Source organism: Dermacentor variabilis, chromosome 1, assembly GCF_050947875.1.
Source record: "Dermacentor variabilis isolate Ectoservices chromosome 1, ASM5094787v1, whole genome shotgun sequence".
Lineage (NCBI taxonomy): Eukaryota > Metazoa > Arthropoda > Arachnida > Ixodida > Ixodidae > Dermacentor > Dermacentor variabilis.
This window is the reverse complement of record NC_134568.1, coordinates 169,921,231-169,942,699: the sequence shown is the minus strand read 5'-3', so window position 1 is coordinate 169,942,699 and position 21,469 is coordinate 169,921,231. Positions and strand designations below refer to the sequence as shown.

General features: G+C 43.3%; 2 protein-coding genes across 2 annotated transcripts in view; one reads left to right on the top strand and one right to left on the bottom strand.

Annotated features, from left to right (window-relative positions):
* Positions 1–6,882, bottom strand: part of mad2 (mitotic arrest deficient 2) — a 31,304-nt gene extending 24,422 nt beyond the window's left edge. The window contains exons 1-3 of the mRNA XM_075699398.1: positions 6,672–6,882; positions 4,108–4,254; positions 2,798–2,918 (exon numbers count right to left, since the gene is read on the bottom strand). Coding sequence (XP_075555513.1) covers positions 2,798–2,918; positions 4,108–4,254; positions 6,672–6,747 — 344 coding nt within the window. The 5' untranslated portion in view covers positions 6,748–6,882. The remainder of the gene's footprint in view (positions 1–2,797; positions 2,919–4,107; positions 4,255–6,671) is intronic.
* Positions 6,883–12,913: 6,031 nt separating this feature from the next.
* Positions 12,914–21,236, top strand: LOC142587978 (uncharacterized). The gene has a single exon (XM_075699387.1). It carries the CDS (start codon positions 13,779–13,781, stop codon positions 14,685–14,687), a length of 909 nt encoding a protein of 302 aa, XP_075555502.1. The 5' UTR covers positions 12,914–13,778; the 3' UTR covers positions 14,688–21,236.
* The last annotated feature ends 233 nt before the right edge of the window (positions 21,237–21,469 follow it).

Below are 21,469 nucleotides of genomic sequence, written 5' to 3'. Positions count from 1 at the left end.
GGGGCTTGAGTACTTGTGGGGGTTCCCATCTTGAAAGGGGGCCTATAGGGATCATGTACGTGGTCTCTTGGTGCCCCTTGTCCAACCACAGACGACCTTGTTGAAGAGCATCTGCTGCGGCTGTGGGAGATAGACTAGTGCTGCTGCTGGGTACCTACCAGTACAAGGACACTTGTGGCTAAGTGCTTGGCCATTATGAGACCTCAACGCTTAGAAAGGGGTGTTTGTCCTCAGCCCCAGGGTGTCCCTATCTAATAGCTGCATTGGGACGCCACATGGAAAATGGCCACCATGGGAGCGGCCCAAACCTCCTTTTGACGAGCGATGCATTCTATCAGCCAACATGTGGCATAGCCCAAGGCTTCGGTGAGCGCTTGGACTGGTTGTGTGTTTGAATTCCAGCAGCTTTCCCCAGTGCATGCCAGTGCAAGAGTGCAGTCTGACCCGCACGCATAGCAATATCACTTTTGTAGGTTGCTCTAGTTCGAAACTATCCCACGAAGGGGACAGCAAGGTTAGTAGAGCCTCTCCCAAGCCAACACCCCTGGCCGGGGGATGCTTGTTCCCAATTTGTATATCAGTAGGTGTACAGCGGTGGGTTTTGAACGAACCACTCTTCACAGCCGAAGCAGATACCCTAAACATTTGGCCACAGCTGCGGTACCAGTAAGCTAATAGACCAATACAGGCTATCAGTTTTACCAGTGTATCAGGTCTATTGTTTCATAATCCAATAAGAGGAAACCAAAAATTTTTTTCTGGGGGGATGCCGAACTAGAGATATCTGCACCGCCAGGTTTGCTTCTTGTAGACAAAGGCTCTCAGCAAACGCCGTTTTAGGGTTCCATGAGCAGCCAAAATGATTCTAACCCCAATTCCCCTCGGACAGATTTGCACATTACAGTTTGGATTTCACAAAACCACTGCATGCTGTACATCCACACTATGTGGAAAGACCATCATGGCAGCAGCACACAAGACTCACCACTGTGTGATTTGCGGGCCCAAAGTACGCGCTGTGCATGTTTATTCATGCTCGCAGGGTTACGTGGGACTAGAAATGCACTTCGATGTTCTGTGAGCTGAAAGCCAATTTCGAATTTAACAGCATCTGTGTAGTGTCGGCACTCACCGACATAGTAGACAGAGGGGAAAGGGCTGAAAACTCAGTGATCACAAGGCGTTGGAGCGCCGAGCGGCAAGAAGTGACAGGCAGACAACAAGTGAGAAAGTCGGTTCCGAAACCAAAACCCAACACGTCTGTGTGGTTCACCCATTGCCGATGTATGACTACCAGCCTTTTAAACAGTGGATGGCATACTGTAACAGACAAGCGGCCAGGCGTGGTCATGCGCAATTTGCAGTACAAGCGCGCTGATGGTGGCAAGGCGCATATCCATACAGGCTGCATTGCTTCCATGCGGTGTTTATTTCCACCTTTTCCTGAATAAAAACGCGCAACAAGCACATTGATGTGCGAGGCACACTGCAGTCTTGCGTCCGGATGACGCTAGCTTTTTTGGGTTAACATTGATATCACTCCACAGCACGAGCGACTAGCATTTGTGTGCAAAAAATAAGTAAACTTTCTGTGTGTTCGACATGGCCTCGAGGAAGGAAATCGGTGATTTCCTGCTTTTCACTATCTCAGTAAACTCTCTGAAACATGTGAACTTTTCTAGTAAACTTCAAATAGGCATATCTTATATTTCGAATTATTGTATATATCGAACTATTTTGCAATTCTCTTGAAGTTCAACATATCCGGGATTCACCACAAATAACTGAGCCAGGAGGCTACAAGAGCACGGCAGTGACAAAAGACTCAGTCAGCAATCTAGCTGGCTAGTTCTACACTGTTGCAATCCTAGTTTCAACTCTTTATGAGCCTGGCCAGATCACAATGCACCGCCAACCGATACAACATTGGCTGCTAGGCGCTCAGTCACACAGCCCCAAGGCAAAGCCGAGCCAAGACTGTCCCACAGAAAGGTCTTTTGTGGTCCTAGCAGCATTGCCTACTCAGCAAACTTACCGCAAGACCCGAAGCGCACCCATATTCCAGGAGGCCACAATTATGATGGTCATCCCGTTGATCCCATTGATGATACTAAAAAGCTGCATACTAGGAAAAGAGGTGCTGTCCCATGGGCAGGGGAGCTCTCACCCCAAACTCGGGAGGTGATTGGTCACTCGTGGGTAGACCCACCGCACAAAGAGGATTTAAGGTCACAAGCCTGTTGGGGACATCTGGCTTGGGAAACCAGCTTGAGAGTAGCTCCAAGATGTCACAAGCTACTATGTAAATATTGTACATATACATTTTATTATCTTTCCTGCTTTCATCACCCTAACCTGATAGCCTCATTCTTGAAGGGAAGTTAGACCCCAATCCACGACTACGACAACACCAAGATCGGCATAGCCGTGGCCCTCATTTCAGCTCCCCTATGCCTAGCTTCAGTAAACATTAATCATTAGTTAATTAGCAAACATTACCTCTCTAATGCCTCTTTGCTTTTTTGTCAGACTTCAAGTTACTGTACTAACTGAATCTGTAGCAGTAAAAACTAGAAAAAATGTAAGGGAAATATTCATTTCAATAGATAGCTGTTGTGGACATGTGGTGCAACTTCCTCGGGGTTTGGCAAAAGCACAAGTACACATGGGAAAATTGCATGAAAGCAGAACAGCCATAAAATTTCATCAACATCAGACATGAGAATTTTAGCTATATGCAATAGTTCACCCCACCTCTGCAACCACAGACTTGGCTAAGCTCTGCCCAAATACTCACCTATTGATTGTCATCTCCTCATCTGACTGAATTCTAAACTCCCAACGCTCCAAAGTTTCCTTAGTGTCAACACTGGATATCACCAAAACAACTTGGTGAACGGCCTTGGCCTCAAGCCAATCTGTAAGGTCACCAAACAAAATGATCAAGTAAATAAATTCTTTGAACTACATCAAAAACATACTTTTATAACAAGTTTTATTGCTACATCGGAGAGTTTAAAAATTGTTAACATCCAGGCTATGCACACTTAAACATGTGCAGCACATTGCTCCTTAATTAATTTTTTAGCACTAAAACTGCTAGGGATAAAGCAGCCACTCTGTAAACTTCAAGTTCACCGTGCAAGCTTTCCGCTAGACTTAAATACATACTCTTCTGGTGGTTGCTTAGGGTCACTCAGCAGCAGACCACCTCAATCGCTTCCACATTTCATAATGGGTATGCAATGATGTTGTTACAGATACCATGTTTGAGTACTGCTAGCACAGAAGCACGGAGCCTTATTTGAAGCCATTTATTATTTACAACAGCATCACGTAAGTTGTAAATGTGACTTGAACATCGCATCTGTGATGTCATACGAAACCTCTCTATACGCCAGAAGAAAGGGGGTTAACCGGGGGACCCGATTTTTTATTACTCATATCATAAGAAGCCAACAAACACTGACACTAAGGACAACATAGGGGAAATTACTTGTGCTTAATAGATTAAATAAAGAAACGATAAATTAATGGAAATGAAAGTGGATGAAAAAACAACTTGCCGCAGGTGGGGAACGATCCCACAACCTTCGCATTTCGCATGCGATGCTCTACCAATTGAGCTACCGCAGCGCCATCTCCCCATCCACTTTCTTGGGTATTTATGTTTGCTGGTAGAAACCTGGGAGTGTTAGCCAACGCCTCCACTCAGAGACCTTGGCGACAGATACGGAACATCCTTTCTGCTGCAAGCGTCACAAGAACATGATCTTTTTGGGTGAAGGCAACCGATCAATAAGCCCACACATGCTACCTGAAGGCATCAGTGTTGCCAGATTCACGACCCTTGTTATGTAATAAACGAGAAGAAAGGGGGTTAACCGACGGGCACGATCTTTTTACTCGTATCATAAGAAGCCAACAAACACTGACATAGGGGAAATTACTTGTGCTTAACAGATGAAATAAAGAAACAATCAATAAATGGAAATGAAAGTGGATGAAAAAAAAACTTGCCGCAGGGTGGGGAACGATCCCACAACCTTCGGATTTTGCATTATACACCAATTTAAGGACAGACAAAAGGAAATGCCATATACTAGCCTTTTAGTTGTGCCAAAATTGTATCCAAGTACTTCTGCAGGGATTTGTCACTTGTTACAAGAATTGTCAGACCATACTTCTGGACAGTAGTGAACATCTCTGGCGGATAGACTCCACGCTGGTATAGTATGCTGTTGATTCCATAATCTGTACAGAACACATAAATAAATTGGCATTAAACTTAATACATGGCTATTGTTTTACAGGTATATATTATAACATGCTTGTTTTTGTAAGGATATCCACTATTGCCAGAATTCTATGAAGCCTAACAATATTTCAAGTCACACAGTTTCTTAAGTACACACTACAGTGAAACAATAATACTCACGCCGCAGGGGCACAAAAATGACAATCTCTGCTTCATTTTTTGAAGTTTAATGCCATTCATGTGGTCCCACATGTACAGAGTTAATGGCATTATATCTTAATGCCACTTGCAGCATATTGCATTCTCACAACTCGTCTTTCTGAATGTGTACAATGCACACTCTCGCTTCCAACGTTAGCAGCACACACAAAACACATGCACACAAAATCACATTTCTGAAGTAAACTAACATTATGCGATATAAAATATGCTGATTAATGTTCTGACATTTTTTGCACTTTAACCCTCCAAATAATTTCTTTAAACATTACAGTTGGAAGTAAATTTACTGCATTAACTGCAGCTATCATGGTGGCATTTGCCATCATTAAAAATTTATGCGCAGCACCAGCTTTAAATATAATGGCAGTAAACTTGCTTTGCTTCTCGAGTCTCTGCTTGTTTTCAAATGCAATGCAATTCTTTCTTTTTCTTTTATTAATAAATAGCTTGCACTAGAACTGGCATCAAGAGGAGCTAAAGTGAGGACACCAACTTGGAGTTTTTCCACCTTGGTGTTCCATCTGCTTTCCCCATTTCAATAGAAAAAGCCACTTATTGTCGCTTCACATCCTTTCTGGTGCACCAAGCTTCCACATGTGGCGTGACTGACTTAGTCAAAATACCTGAAACAGTCTCCCAATCTACTGTAAATGAATAGTGTTTGCATGAATATAACTGCAGTTTTCTTCAGAAATTTAAAGTCAAAGAAAGCACCGTGACACGAATATAACATATATTTTTTTTAAACTTTATTTTCACTGGTGTTACAAAGTCTTCTAAAGTGGATCACCGCACAATGTGTGAAAGATTTTGTCGTATATAACTGTGTCACAGGCTGCTGCCTATGCAAAACCTTGGTGGCAGAAAGACAACGCGTTTCTTGTCGACAGTGACAAAGACGTCAGCAGTAATGAGCACATTGTGCAGAAACTCATCCTTTCCCTATATTTTGTAACAGCATTTCACAGTGACAAATAAAGCCCTTCGATCATGCTCTTTAATGTGGCCTTTCCCGTTTTTTTGCAGCATCACCTTGTGTTACAATAATTTTTTTTTTCTGAGGGACCAAAGGCTTGTGTTATATTTGTAGTTGCATTATTTGCATGTGAATACAGTATTTCTCTCAAGTGTCCTCTTAAAGTGGCACCAGTGAAATTCACATTAAACCTAAAATGTGTCTGTTTAGCGTGACACAGCAAGGAGCTCCAGTATGCTTTGCACTGAACTTAAATATTCACCATATGTAATGCTGCTTCCAGTCAGAAAACTATTCTATATTATATTTAGATGTTAGCAAGTATACTTGCCTACTTTCTTGCCTCACAACAAATGCAATGCACCTAGTAAATGGTGAAGACACCACTGTAGAGATATAACATTTGCCATACTGAAGTTTCTAGTCCACTTGATAGACACCAGAGGCTTTGAAACAATACCTCAGCACAATTTTTACAAGACACAAAAATGAGCCATCAGTTGAAGTGCAATCAAATGCTCAAACACCACGAGCTGTGGCAAAAGTTCTAGTTCATAATGGCAATATTACATGATAATTTACGATATTTTGAATGTCTTACGTGTGGTCGAACTAAATACTGCACAATACATTGCAGGTACATTGGATGTGTATGTATATGAGCAAAGTTTTTTTCTATGTGGTGCACTTATCCAACAAGTAGGTATTTGCGACAACTGAATAATTACAGGCTTATCGACAACGTGTTGCCAACAACCAAGAAGAAAGCAATGACAAAACTAGAAAGAAAGGTCGGATTATGGGGGGTTAACTTGAGCACAACACGTATGTACGTCACTCCGCAGGCGTAGTTTCTTACTAAAGGGAGTAAAATGCAATCGCCATAGGTTAACGTTAGCTTGCATACAAAACCGAAGTTCAAAATTCTACATATACACAGCTATCAGGGACACAAGCAGACAATGACAAGCATATTAAGTCTGCGTGGCTATCGGTACGTTCACAAAAGCACTGTTCCTTCAAAGGTCGCCTTGCATGTCCCAAGAAATCTAAACTAACAACAGATTCGACCAGCCCAGTTTAAAAGCATTCAAACGGAAAGTGAAATGACACAGGGCTATAAGTTCACTTCGAGCTCAGGCGCCTTTCAATATCACGCTCTTTGAAATGACAGCAACACATCATGTACCACATGCAGAAGACCTTGCGACTTACTAAAAAACTCCGCGACTATCTGGGCAGAACCTTTGAGGGTGATCGCATTTTGAGTAACGGTGGCTGCAGTTTGCATGACTGACAGATATTCACTACATATAGTAGTATAGGCTTTGTGTAACAACAGCTCTCGCAATAAATCCAAACATCAATTACGGATTAACCGCCTGGCCGTTGCGCGTTGCGCTGCTTGCGCCTACGGGGCGCTGTCAGCGATGTTGCTTGACGACGATGCCGATGAGAATTCATGATGTCATAAGGCGTCACACAGAAACGTTGGTCACAAATGGCTTAGAATACGTGCTATTATAGAACCATTTCTGGCGTCTTTTCCGGCGCCCTCGTTATCACAGTAACGACGGAGTAGAGCGTACTAGAATACCAGAAATATTAGAGCAGCTTAGTAGTACTCTTGACTCGGAGAAACAAAATCCAATCTCGAAAGCTATAGCACCAAAAACAATTGCAGAAGCTAAAAAACGCAATGGCCGCTATATTTTAAACACCGTCTTGGGTATCGGCCAACGTGCAACCTTCTTGCATGCAACCGTGCAGCCAACGTTCTTGACCACAGCTAGCAGTTTCGGTACATGCAGACGTCGAAAGCATGGCCTTTGAGATTGGTAACTCTTATTCAGAGTTACCAATCAGAGTTAGCATCGCTTCAACGTTTCTAGCTACCATAGCTTAGCTCATAGAGTTACTATACTGACTCTAGAGGACAAGCTACCCATAGGGCCCATGCATTGAAATCGGGAACCGCAAGAGCGCCGCCATGTTGCTACGCGCCGAGGTTGCCAGCTCCTGAGACGCTTGCTAGACTTGGTGACAGTAGTCAGTTTTAATCCGGCAACAGTAGCAGCGTAGCAGCATGGCGTCTCGCTTGTACTTTCGTGATGTGTGCGTGCAGCCGTGTGTTTGGGCTTTACAAGTTGGTTCTTTATTCTATCTTGCGGGACGGTGCGGGTGTGGTCCATGTTGGCCGTACAGGTGGCAGTTATGCAACCGAGGGATGATCCTGTTGAAGCTTCCGGCGGTATGCGGTTTTCAGCGGTCACGCCTGTTGCAGGAGTGTTACTCGACGAGATTACGAGCTCGAAGCTGTGGTCAGATTCCTCGTTGGCGTTCCGTAATTCTCTTCGCACGGGCGCGGTACGTTGCAAAAGCCGCTTTCGCGATCTATCGTCGCGACGATAGATCGTTTTTTTTTTATTATTATGAGTACTGATCCAGCTGTAGGGCACATGTAACCGACAAACGGAAGTATCAGGAGAGCACCTGAGATTATAATAAAGCAGGCGGCGCAAGAACTCCAGGGCATCGAAGTAACAGTGGGCGGATCAAAGCTCGAAGCAGAACGGTACGTAGGTTGGGGCCGCCGAGGCAGGTGTGTGTGCCAGGGAGTGTTCGCACAGACAGCTACCCTGGCACGCGCAGCAGAGCCTCGCAAGGTCGAGAAAAGGCACCTGCGCCCATGATCTTTCTTTTGCCTCGGTGCAGTGTGCACGATTAAAGAGAATAATATGGAGGGCATCCGGTGCAGTCGCGAATGCGTCATGACAAATGTAGCTCGTGTCGCCTGGCGTGTGCAGTAATATCAGAGTTGGTTGTGTGAACTTTATGCATAATACGCTTTGTTACGGTACCTTAACGCAATGGGTCTAGAGGACGGTGTTGGTACATTTTTTCGTACCGCCCTAATCCTATACCCCCTACTACAAACACACACACACATACCCCCCTCTTTTTATGTATACATACAATTCCTTGCCATGACGGATCCATTGCCTCCTTTATTTTTGAAAAATAGAGGAGGCTATGGACCAATTGACCAGTTCAAGTTGTCAACTTCTCAGTAACTGTCATAGGAATCACTGTATTAAACACAATTCCACGATCGGATTGTTTACTTTCATTTTTTGTTGTAACACTGAGGACTACATAGAACTTTATTTTGTATATGTGAGAGAAGTATGTGGATATCACGAGCTTAAGCCAATGTGCGATACACACACAAAGCAGCTGCTACAACATGAACTGCATTGAGGGCCACACAACACATACGTAATTAAAGGTGCAAAATATAGGGGGAAGCTTCAAAATACGCTCTGTAGCACTGCAAAGTGTAACATATATTGTATGTGTACAATAAATGTTCAAAAAAACAATGCATCAATGTCCCATCTGCCTTCAAGTTTATTATCAAGTTCAAGTTTACTGAAGTTTATTATGAGCATATGTACAACAGGAATCTACTGACACACCCACAGTCAAGGTGGCTGTTCGAGGTGTGCTGGCTGTCTCAGTGTAAGAAAAAGAAATTGGGTGAATGTCGACACCAGTGCCACTGCTTCTTGCCTCTGACCTGCACGTGCCTCCGCGGCATCTTTGTGCACAAGTGTGCTGGCGTGGCGAGGCGTAGGAGTCATCCGAGAGAAAGAGTATCGTTTACATGGAGAAGTGGCTGTTCACATTGCCTGCCGCTTTCCCTCAAATGTTTCCTTTACGACTAGGGTGACACACCCACAGTCAAGGTGGCTGTTCGAGGTGTGCTGGCTGCCTAAACGAAAGAAAAAGAAAGAAATTAGATGAATGTCGACACCAGTGCTATTGCTTCTTGCCTCTTACCTGCATTTGCCTCCACGGCCTCTTGGCATGCGGAGTCTGTATGAGGGAGCTGCTGTGGCTAGGCGTAGGCATTGTCTAAACAAAAAGAAAAGGCCATTCAAATGGGAAATTATTGAAATCAATGCAGTTATGTCTGCTTCTTGCATTCTTCTTGCCCAAAAATTTTCAAATATGGTGTCCAGTACACACCAGGACTTTGACTGCTTCTGCTTTTTACCTGCAGGTGTTGCTGCGAGATCCTTAGTATGGCTGCGTGCAGCATTGTAACACTTGGTGGAGGTATTTGAAGTGGTAGCCAAAAATATAAAGAATCATCCTTGTCTGCACAAATGCTTTCAATTTCTAAATGCAGTGGTAACTATCACTATTAGTGCAAGGCCCCCCACATCTATGCGGCAAGTTCCATAGCTCGAAACTGAATTTTTCCTTTCGTGTTTCACAAGGCGTCTGATATGTCCACATTAGATGTGATGTGTTTATTTTTATTTATCCCAGAGTGGAGAGAGCATCATTAAATTGTTTTTTTATTTTTGCTTGTCTTGTTTTTTGGTTTATTTCTGAATTTATCAAGCACCAGTCTCATGATGCTAAAATGACTTATGTAATGACAATCATAGCTTTTGTTTTGCAGAAAAACAACGCATTTCCTGACCCATTGTTTGACATCCCCTCACTCGCATAATCTTGCAGAGTATTCTACCTATACTGACTTGCTTGACCTCCACTAAAGAGTTGCATTTGCAAATACGACTCTTTCCTTAAAACCATTCGACACTTCTCATAATTTCTGTACCTTGGGCTTCGATACTCTGCATTCACCATTTTTGCTTGTTTCTGACTAAAAATGTCTTTTTTAATTTAGAGCTTAAATTTTACCTTTGGAACACACGGAAGGGCTTGCCATTGCATATCTGCATAAAAGGGAAACATGTTTCATTAAACATTTCCAAAATCCAATTGAAGATTGATGAATGCAGCTTGCAGTGTGATATGACTGAATGAGCCATAAAAGTAACTCATCTCACTTGGTAAATTAAAGCACATATTAGTGTGATGTGCAAGATACGTTACACTAACGTGGTGGGTTCTCTTGCTTATACAGCAAAATAATCGGTGCGCGAGAAAAAAATTATCTTTGCATACCCCTTGTACACACTGTTTTAAGGAGAATGAGCTGGAGCTGTCCACATGATCTACTTATTTTACCTGCGAGTATGGACAACAAAAATGTGTCCCAGCTGCTTAGTGGTGCTCGGGATTATGTCAGTATTGCATATGTGCCTGTTGTCTAAAATAATTAAATTTTGAAAATGCTCGCAGGGATCCGATGTGCATATCTTCAGTTTATGGATACATGTAAAAGACTCAGCATCAAGTGCAAGTGAACGTTCCCGCAGGCCCGGAGTCAATCATGCAAATAGATTCGCTGCACAAATTTGTGACCAGAAAAGATATTCCACATGAAATGGCATGCAAGGAAGTGTTGAAAATATTGCACAGTTAATAAAACGCCTACGCTATTAATATGTGGGTTGATGCACTCGTTATGCAAAACGGAGGTGAGGCGTGCAGACAGGACACAAAGAGTAGAGTATTTACAAGCAAACAACACGAGCGCCGCCCACTTCTCTACTCTTGTGTCCTGTCTGCACGCCTCACCTCTGTTTTGCATAATGAATCCTTACCAAGTAGCTGAGCTTTCTGCCGTTCTAAGTCTCGATGCACTCGATTTCGTCCGCATTAGGCACTCGCCTCTTGATTACTTCGTGGCAGAGATATACTCGGCATCAGACTGTTTGTCTGCTGTGGCCTTTGTAGAAGCATGATTGTACAAAGTGCAACAATTAAACAGATTCTTTGAGTTGCTTGCGGCTTCGCCAGTACAATTCCGGTGCGCTGGTCCGCCTGTCCAGCAATTTCCTACTGAAGGGAAACTTGCAAACAAAAACACCGCTCCGCATGCAGAAAAATGCTCTACTGTGACGCTTCTCAAACGATTGCGATGCACCACAAGAGCTGCCTACTCGCGTGATATTCTCAACAAGGAGATACATTCGTTTACTTACATGTCAAGGTATATGCCAGAGCACTTCGGTGGCACACAAGGCACGAGTGTGTGTGCCCAATGCATTGGTGTGCCATAGCGTCCGACGTCGACGCGCGATCGCATGTCAAACCCAAACTGTACGAAACTACTACGCATCCAAAAAACAGATCCGAAACCGAAATTCGTGTCATCCTTTATTGCAAGAAAGCGTACATCGTGATTTACATAAGTCGCGGACTTAGCGAGCTCTTTCTGTAAACTTCATATTAACGTACCACCTTCATAAAGCCATCAGGTATGCGATTTTAGATGAGAAAGCATAAGGTGACCTGTACTTGCTTTCAGCTCTTTCAATAGTAATTGCGCTGGCCACATTGACCAGTAGCAACAGGGCGGCGCCCTAGAGGTTCCCACTTTTCCGGCCCAGCTTTTCCTCTAGAGTTGTTCTACTAACTCTATGGCGCGTGCCGTTCGTCGCTGGAAAGTTCCGGGCTTGCAGCGATAAAGAAAGGAAACGCATCAAGGCAGATGACGATTATTTTTGTGTGGCAGAAGGGGCAAGCCAAAGGGTGTAAACTGTTCTTAGAGTGTATGCATGCATACCTATGTATTTACTCCTTTACTTTTGCGTTGATATTGTCCACCAATCAGATAGCCTCCGTTTAGTTATTTCTACCTGTTCAAAGTCTATTCTACTTTCACTGTCTTTAAAACCCAAGGCTTTGAATAGTTCCCCGTTAGATTCAACTGCAGGGTGAAGTTGTTTACAAGCAAGTATCACGTGTTCCGCCGTTTCCTCCTCCTCTCTACACGCCTCGCACACCAAATCTATCTCCTGGTATTTGGCTCGGTACGTTTTAGTCCTCAGTACACCTGTCCTGGCTTCGAACAACAATGAGCTTCCCTTAGAGTTATCGTAAATATTTTCTTTGGCTATTTCTTGCTTAAACGTCCTGTATGTCTCCAATGCCGATTTGGTTTGCATCTCTGTACTCCACCTACCCCTCTCTGCCTCCTTAACCTTTTTCTTGACAGATGATTCCTTACTTGTTCCCCCGCTACTGCCCAAGTATGTGCTTGTCAATTTTCTAGTTCGCTTCCTCCACCTCGTGTCAACATTCCTCGTGTATAAGTAACTGAAAACCTTCCTAGCCCACCGAATTTCCCCCATTTTTCTCAATCGCTCCTCAAATGCTATCTTGCTACTAGCCTCTCTGCCCTCGAAAGAAGACCATCCCAGATCCCCCTGCACTCCAAGATTTGGTGTCTTGCCATGTGCTCCCAGAGCGAGCCTACCCACACCACGTTGCCTAATTTCCAACTGTTGCCGGGTCTCTGTTCTAATACATAGAACTGCATTGGCAAAAGTCAGGCCTGGTACCATTACCCCCTTCCATATCCCTCGTACTACCTCGTACCTATTGTAGTTCCACAGTGCCCTACTCTTCATAATCGCTGCACTTCTGTTACCTTTAGTCGTTAGATATTTTTCGTACTCTGTCAGATACTCAATGCCATTATTTATCCACACCCCAAGGTACTTGTATTTATCGACTATCTCCAGCGTGGCCTCCTGTATCTTATGCTCGCCGCAACTGTTATCATTAAAAATCATGACTGCTGCTGCGCTCAACGCCGGCGCAGCAGCGCCGCTCTCGGTGCCGTTCTTGTCCATCGCGGACAGCCAATTTTTTATGCGAACACAACCTGGCACGCTTCGGCCTCCGCGGCCCCAACCAGGGGCCGCCCTGCTTCCAGCTTTGATTCCCCGCTACCCCTTGCCGGTTACAGGTGCCCTCCTGGAGCACTGCTTGTGAAAATCCAATCTATCGTCGTGACGAAAAAAGCGACCCGCAACTTATACATCAGTCAGAGCCTTGCCCCTTCAGTGATCACCATATGGGGTGCCCGTGTCCACTGAAATAAACTCGACCCCACTCCGCAATGCCGGCACGCCTAGGGACAAATGCCTACAACACGCGCTAAGAAATCTCCACCGTAGTGCCTAGGCAGAGTCATATATTCAAGGAGTAAAAGCCCCCACATTTATCTCTCTAGCGCCCGCTATTACTCTCGCCTGCGCACCAACGACTGGCAATCCCTCAAATGAACGTCTGGTTAGTCGGGCCCATCGTTTCGGTGCAGCGTTGTGCGTGCATCCTCTTTGGTTGAATTCGTAAAAACTGGTACGATAACGTCGTGGGAAGCCTCGAAGCGTGCGAACGCTGAAGTACGTCAGAAGTGTTTTCGAATTGAAAAAGTTCAACGCTGTTGAGAGAACATGAAAGGTATATACAACGTCTTTTTATCCGAGATGCACTCATAGCTACAAGATACGAGCCTTCATTCACTTGGAAGCGCGGAAGAACTTGAGCTGGGGGCCTAGGAGCAAATGATTTGAAAACACTGCTGGCAAGCTGAAATCCTTAAAAATGCCCATATCTGATGAAGCTTCAATGCCAGTTGTGTCATACCGTCAAAAATATCGGAACCTAAAGCGCAAGTTAAAGTTCCTTCTCTACGAGAATGAATGTTTCCAGGAGGAGCTGCGAAAGGCGCAAAGAAAGCTGCTGAAAGTAACACGCGACAAAAGCTTTCTCCTCGACCAGATTCTTCAATATGAGTCTATCGATTCATCATCGAGTGACTCGGATGCGACTGTGTCTAGTGACAGCGACTCCGAGCTTCGTGTTGAACCGCCACCACCGCCTCCCGCAATCAAGAAAAAGAAGCCGTCGGTGACCCCTGTTGAAAGCAGCAACGTCCACCATATTCCTGTGGCTAGCGTGTCAGCAGTAACAGTGCCCAGTGCTACTCCCTCTTGTTCTATACCTATAAAGACCGAAATAACGCCGGGGCCGCTACCGGCCACTAACACTTCCGCTGCTTTGGGTGTTCTGCCTACGCTAGCAGTCAAGTCGGCTGTTTTGATGCCCCCCGGTGCGTCTCTCAATCCGACGGCTGATAAGAAAAAGAAAGTAGCCAGGGCCTCCAAGCCTCCTCCAGCAACAGTGCCTACACCACCGCAGCCGACGTCGAAACCGATTTTGGTCTCTGGTGTTCCGAAAAGGATATTAGAAGCAGCCGATGCACTTTGTGTGAGTCGTCTGGACGGCCACATGACTTCGGAGGAGGTGGAGAGGCACCTGGAAGCAAGGCAGGCACTGCGCGATCTACTTCCTGAGAAGGCTCCGCTCACAGTGCCTGCTGAGCTCTTCAGCAATGAACCACCGGCAGACCTACTGGACGGCGGGCCGCCCTTGCTGGCGCCTGGCACCTCTGTCATGGCCTCCACTGACGCTGAGGGGGATGAGGACGAACTCATCACTGGAATAGCATAGCGATTACATGTATCTCAAGTTGTTAGAATTGCCATATATTTGACACACTGACACTGGAGCTGTGTAGTGTTATGTAAGATCCTAACTCTTAGTTCGAATTATGCTGCAGTCAACTTTGTACAAATGGTCTTTGCCCAGTTAGTGCTGTCGTCTTGACATATGGCGTCCTTTGAGGTCTTTGCCGGTGCCTCTTAACGGCCTGGCATGTTTGAGCAGATTTAGCTGCCCACCTGTGCGAAGAAAACATTTTCTGTGCTTAAAAGGTTGATTTATATAATATTACTATGTTTACCTTGTCGTGTTTAGAAGTGTTAAGCTAGCTCTGTGTTTCAAGGCACAATTTACTGAGTTGAGGACCAGAAACAACCCAAAGACTAAGCCAGTGACAACCCAAAAATTCAAGAAAGGCTCTTTGTTAAAAGTATGCTGTGCAAATTCTCTCTGCTTTTATGTTCCAATAGACGTCCACCCATGAAATTCAGTTTGTAGCATAAACATGCATATACTGTAATGCAAGGAACATTGAAAATGAATTAGGAAAGGGATTATCCTGGCTTTACATTCAGATAGCTATTTTATGCTCCCATGAGTGTGAATAACAAGGTGCATGCTGCAGTTGAGAACATGTGCCACTAAATCCCAAGTTAATCTATCTGTCTAATGGGTATTGTGTGTACCTCATGAAAAACAATTCCATTTCCTTAGGTTGAGGAGGTTCATGCCACTGCAACAGCTGAGCAAGACAAATACCCGAACTTTGGTCTCGTGAAGAAAAGAAAGGGAGAGCAAAATTTAGTTGACTTGCGAATGTATGCATGTGCCCTTTGAAGTGAATTTGTCATAACTTTTTGGGTTATAACTGACTGTGGTATTCTGGGCTACACATAACAGCAACCATGCAAAACACCCTTTTTTGGCAGAAGCAGTCTACATCTGTTGCCACCAGTTCTTTGCATAGACCATGCCGTTTTATGAAGCAAGTGCACCAGCCTCATTTCGCCTGATCTTAAGCTTGCAGAGGAGCATGTGCTGTATTGGCGTAGTAAAATAGCAGCTGATGGCGGGGGGGGGGGGTTGAAGAAAACTGGGACAGTTCGCTACTGCTTATGGCACAGAATGAAGCAGTATATGGCATGCAGAGAAGTTACACTGCAGAGCAAGCAGCGAATTCTTATAGGAAAGGCACAAAATTAAACTGCCATAAGCAGCTTCAGTAACAGATAGCTAATGTATTATTGTATGTTAAAACTATAGGAAATTATTGGAACAAAAAAACTGATGTGTATCAGAAAGGAAAGCACACTGTTGGCACATGCACCAGTTGCATAATCTGATGGCATTTATTTTAATGATTGAGCTGGTCTCACTTGCTGCATGGATATGCAAGAAAATGTGTGAGCTGAATCTGTGACCAGTGACTGCTGTAAAAGACTCCACAAGTTGGGTTTGTAGTTTTAGAGGCCTATATATACTGCATTAACATGTTGCTAACATTAGCAAAACATGGTTCTCCGGCAGCTCTACTGTCTGCAAGGACATCAACATTTTTGGTGGGGCATGAGAACATGTTTTCCAGTAATTTGCAGTGTTACAAGGCTACCTACAGCAGATTGTTTGCAGACAGTGTGGGCCAACTTGTATCCCAGTGTAATGGTGTCCTAACTCATGCCCTTTGTGACCTGCACATTTAGCCAAGTAAGGAAAAGGCATTGTGTTGCCTTGTTGATGATATGTAATATGTTGAATGTAGTATGGTATGTATAACCAAAATTTTTCTAGTTACTTTTGCCACATGTAACACAATAGATTGTACACAAGTTTGAGGCATGCCGGATACTCTGTTTTTTTACATAAGAAAGTGCATTTGGTTTATGTAGAAGTTCAAGAGGGGGGCATGTGTGCACAGTGGCATGTGCTCACTATGGCAGCCTCTGGAGAAGAAAATTTGTACGATGTAATGGCCATGGATTTTCTTGGCACTTTATCAATGGCCCGTTCAGACTGGTTAGCAGTGTGTGATGAATGTTTGGTTACTGTTGCTATTGCATTTTGAAGGAGTTTACAGTAAAGCGGCCAGTTACACCGCTGAGTTTTATAGCAAGGAATGCTTTAATTTTTATGTATGATACTGGAATATTTTAACAGGAGTGTGATGTTGTAAACAGTAAGAGCAGTCACACTTCTGGTGTTTATATGCCCTGTAAACGTAGGTTGATAGGAACTTGCAATGCTAGTGTCTTTTTTAGTCTTTTGTTTGCATATTTGTGTTTGTTTTATATAACTTGAAACAGTGCATTGTCAGATTGCATATGGCAGGTTTTTTTTGCATGAAGTAATTTTATCATGCATCTGCACATCATTCTTAAAGAGGTCCTGCAATACTTTTTATGGAAGGCGTGGAATGTGTTTGGTATTTAGGGGCATCACCTCACACATCCTTTTCAACAAAAAGTTTTTGAATGCACCTTGTATCAACAGAGTAATTGGCAACCAAATGCTGCCACTGCCACACCTTCGCTGCCTTTCCCTCCTTTTTTTTGTTCCTACTACACTGGAAGCTGCGTGCTGTGCCCATACGGGAGAATGCCTACCATTATTTGCCCATCATTTCACCTAGCTTTTGTGTCTGCGTGGTTTGGAGATTGTGTGGTGCAAGCTCCTGCTGCACTTCACATCTGAAAGGCCATAATATCAATGTAGTGGTATTGTTCTCCACCACCATGCTAGATTTCTCCACTCCTACTTTTGAAACAATGCTTAATCATAACATAAAAGAAACCTGCCCAATAGCCACCATGTTTAATCTTGTGGAAAAGTAAAAAAATTTGCACGGGTTTTAAAAGTTTCACTTACTCAAGTAAAATTATTGGCTCCCAGCTGCACATACAGGAATAATATTTGGCTCAAATGTTTGTACTGTTTTCACTAGCAATGTCAAAATTTGCCATGCTCAAAAAGTATTGAAGGGCTCCTTTAAGCTTGCATTGTGAACAGTGATAGCACCCATGCATTGAGTTTCTCCACAGGCCATGCAATGTTTGAAACATCAATGGATTGCAGGTGTGTTGCTGTTAAAAAAGCCCTACATCACTCTCTGCCACTATTTGAGCCCTGTACTCTTTATTTTGAGACATGCCCAAGTGAGCTGTTTTGTGTCACTGCCCGACATTCATTCTCACATGCAGGGCAGTGACATTATCACCTAGCTGTCTCATGTTGCTGAAGTGTTTGCGGGGCTAACTGCCATGCTTAGAGAATGTGTTTGCAGAAAATACGCTCAGAAATAAAAGGAAGTAACTGGATATAATTGGTCCCAGTGTATGAGAAAGACATAAGTACTACTACTGTGCAGTTCTCTCTCTCTCCTCCATATCTTACAAGTTTCAGCTGAAATGCTTAATATTTTTGAAGGAGGTTATAAAATAAACTGGAGCAGAGACGATATGCTGAAAGCGGAACTCTGGACACCATCAAACTAGTAGCTTCCAATGTCTTGCAAGAGTCATGCATTGCGCTTAAATATTTGCAGCCCAGACTACATGATCCTTGCTTGAAATGTTGCATCACATGTTTTCTGTGACTAGTCGGCATAGAGAGATATTTGATTGTTCAGCACTGCATCTGCTTGCAGCCAAATTTGGGTTTTAACTGCCAAGAGCATGTTCTCATTATTGCTATAGCAATTATATGGGCACTTGAAGCACATGTGTGCTATTGGCACCGCTGTGATATTCCGCTATTGACAGCACATGTGTGGCCTGTGTGTGAAGAGTTGGAGGTCACATGATCTGCTGCTAGAGTGAAGGTGTGAGTTATGGCAAGAGGGCTGCCATCTTGTTTGATATGCATGTTAGAAGGTATTCAAAACCATAAGCGATACACAGTCTGTTTGGCTGGAAAACTGGTGAAGCCAAGCGGATGCACCATCTATTGCTTTTGTTGTGCACTGACAAACGGCAATGGTTTTCTGCCAGTCTCATCTCAAGCACATCGCCAGCAGCCTGGAACATTGCTGGCAGCACTTTTCATCAAACCAGCTTTGAGAGATACATGGTAGCTGTCGGGGGAACTGTTTACACTGCACAGCAGCAGTTGCCTCGCATGCTGCATCGTTCCAGGAGCTCAAGCACAATTCTAAACCTTGCTGTTATTGTCAATGCTTTACTCCTCCTTGGGTGAAACTGCCATTTTTGGGGTGTGCAAATATTTGATACTTTCAAATAATGCATAGAACATCGTTCTACTATTTGATGCACTCCTCGAATGAAATATCACTATTTTAAAATCTGAATATTTTTTCTAATATTTTTAGAATATGTCACATTGTTGACTGTAGACTATCAAACATGAAATTATAACAAAAATGTGATAACTTCCATGCCATCCACAGTGTACATAACATCGTGCAGCACACTGCGTCGCTCGGGTAGCTAGACTTTTCTGCTTAAACCACAATCGCTCTCAAGAAAATTTTGTTTAGACATGACATTTCTATAGTGGGGATTATTTTATTATTTGGTACTATTTATAGATGCAGCACCTGTGTACGTGCATCATATTAAATCTGACTTTGTTTCGTTGCAACATACTTTTTACAATAGTGGCACCATCTGCTGCGACCATTTGATCTAAAGGAAAAGTGCTTTTTTTTTTTTTCACACTGCCATCGTCACACATGACGTATGTTTCTGGTTTGGTTGTGAAAATATACGCAGGTTATTTGACCTATAAGGCTGCCTTTCTAAACTTTATATGATAATGCATGACCACGTATGCTCTGAATAGCGCCGTGTTTGAGAAGAAACTGCTTAGTTGTTCCTAATGCTCCCTTTGTGCTTTTAATAAAGCATGCTTTATAATTTGCAGTGTAAGGACAAAGTTTCAGATGTTACAAGTATACCAGGATGTGAAAATTGTTTGACATCAATAGCAAGAGGGTTGTACGTTATTTGCAAACTATTAGAAAAAAAATATTAATTTGATCCAATTCACTTCTAGCACTATTTGCCTCTCATTCGGTTTGGTCTACTACTATTTGCATTATATGAACTACTATTTGCACACCCCTGGCCATTTTTTAAGTAGTTGTAGTTTGTATGGTTTTTCTCAGTCTTGATGTGTTTGTTTGTTCAAGGTCATGCCATAAAGCTAGCTAGCTACCTTAAGCAAACTCCATACTTGCATTGGGTGCATGTGTGAAGGTAGTCTATATGTTTTTTTTCAACACGTAGTAGTTGTAACACACTGAGAGTTATGATAAAAACTTGCAGTGCAAACATATTTCTGTTAACCTAATACCACTATTCCTGCGAAGCTGGGTTCTATCTTTGATGTAAGGAATATTGTATAAGTAAAAGTGATCCCAAAGAGGTGGTGGGGGACTCCAAGGTAATGGGAACCAAGAATAATTTTAATGAAAGTGCACATACGTAGTCCACCTTGAAAACTGCATTTAGGACATGGTAATTACATGACATACATTGTTCAAAGCATGTTTGGAAAATAGACAAAAGGCAGCCAAAGCAGAACCTTAGTGTTTCCCATTAATAGTGAGAGCTGTTTCCTCAGTTGCCTTCAAACCACACAAATTATTACCAAGGAACAAGAGTGACAAGTAGCAAGGAGCCTAAAAGCAAGTTGTTCCTATACCCAAGCGGTGGAACAGATACTGATGTTAATGATGGTACTGAGGTTTTGCTTCACCGGTCCCTTATAATTTAGCCGTACAATATATTCTGGGCCAGCAAAAGCATATGGGCTGCGTGCAGATTCATGTTGGTGCTGCACGAGTCTGTCAACAAGTGTAACGGATGAAGTCTCACTTTCTAGGTATCTGAGGTGTCTGCCGCTCCAGTTCTTTTTCGTAACCTCCTTAGGCCTTGCTTATCTACCATGACAGTGCGATACACTGTGAAGCAAGCATGATTTGGTGAAAGTGTCTGTGAGCTGTATGTATGTGTTCTAGCAAGGGTTCATATATGATCGACTACATACAAGTAACTTGGTTGTGCATGCTGTACGTGTCATGTGCACAAAAGCTGCAGCTGAATTTTCTTTGCAGTAGAATCTGAATGAGTAGATAATTTTTCTGTCCCTCATTACATGTACATAAGTTCATGTATAACTAAAAAAAAAAAATCCTCAAATGGCTGCTGCCTCCTCTCTGTTCCACGCGACACCTGTGTATAGATAAGAGTACCACTGTTTTTTCTTTTTTGTATTGTTTTCTTTTCCTCTTTTTTTCTCTCTTGCTGACTTTCGAAGCCCCTTTGTCTATGTATTCACCTGCACTGTCATGTTCTGCATCTGTGTCAAAATTGTATAGTCGTGTAGCATTGTATTTATGTTTGCATATCAAAACGGTGCTGATGCAGTAGCAATGCATGTTGCCCTAAAGAGGTCCTGTAACATTATTTTGACTGCCAATTATTGTATTTTCATAAGTGTTTCTTCCTTACACGATGCCAAGTTAAATGCAAGAATGAGAAATTCACACCCACAAACAGAAATAATTCAATTTAGAACAATAAAAATAAGCAAATGCCTCAAGAGAGCTTCTCTTTCATTTTCTCACCTGTTCAGTGGCAAAATAAGCCTCAAGTCCATAAGAAACACACCTTTGACAGACATAATTGAAGTCTGCATTTTAAGGGGGTCTCATCGCCTCAGCTGTCACCTCTTCTTTTCTGAGCATAGTGCAGGTGTTTCAATGGTGCTGGTAGATCATGTCAAGTGTGAGCAGAGCACAGCTTTCTAACCCAACTTAATTGTGTGTGTGCTAG

Bases quoted from the DNA above. Each gene is read 5' to 3' on its own strand.
- LOC142587978 (XM_075699387.1), top strand. From the start codon at position 13,779: ATGCCCATATCTGATGAAGCTTCAATGCCAGTTGTGTCATACCGTCAA.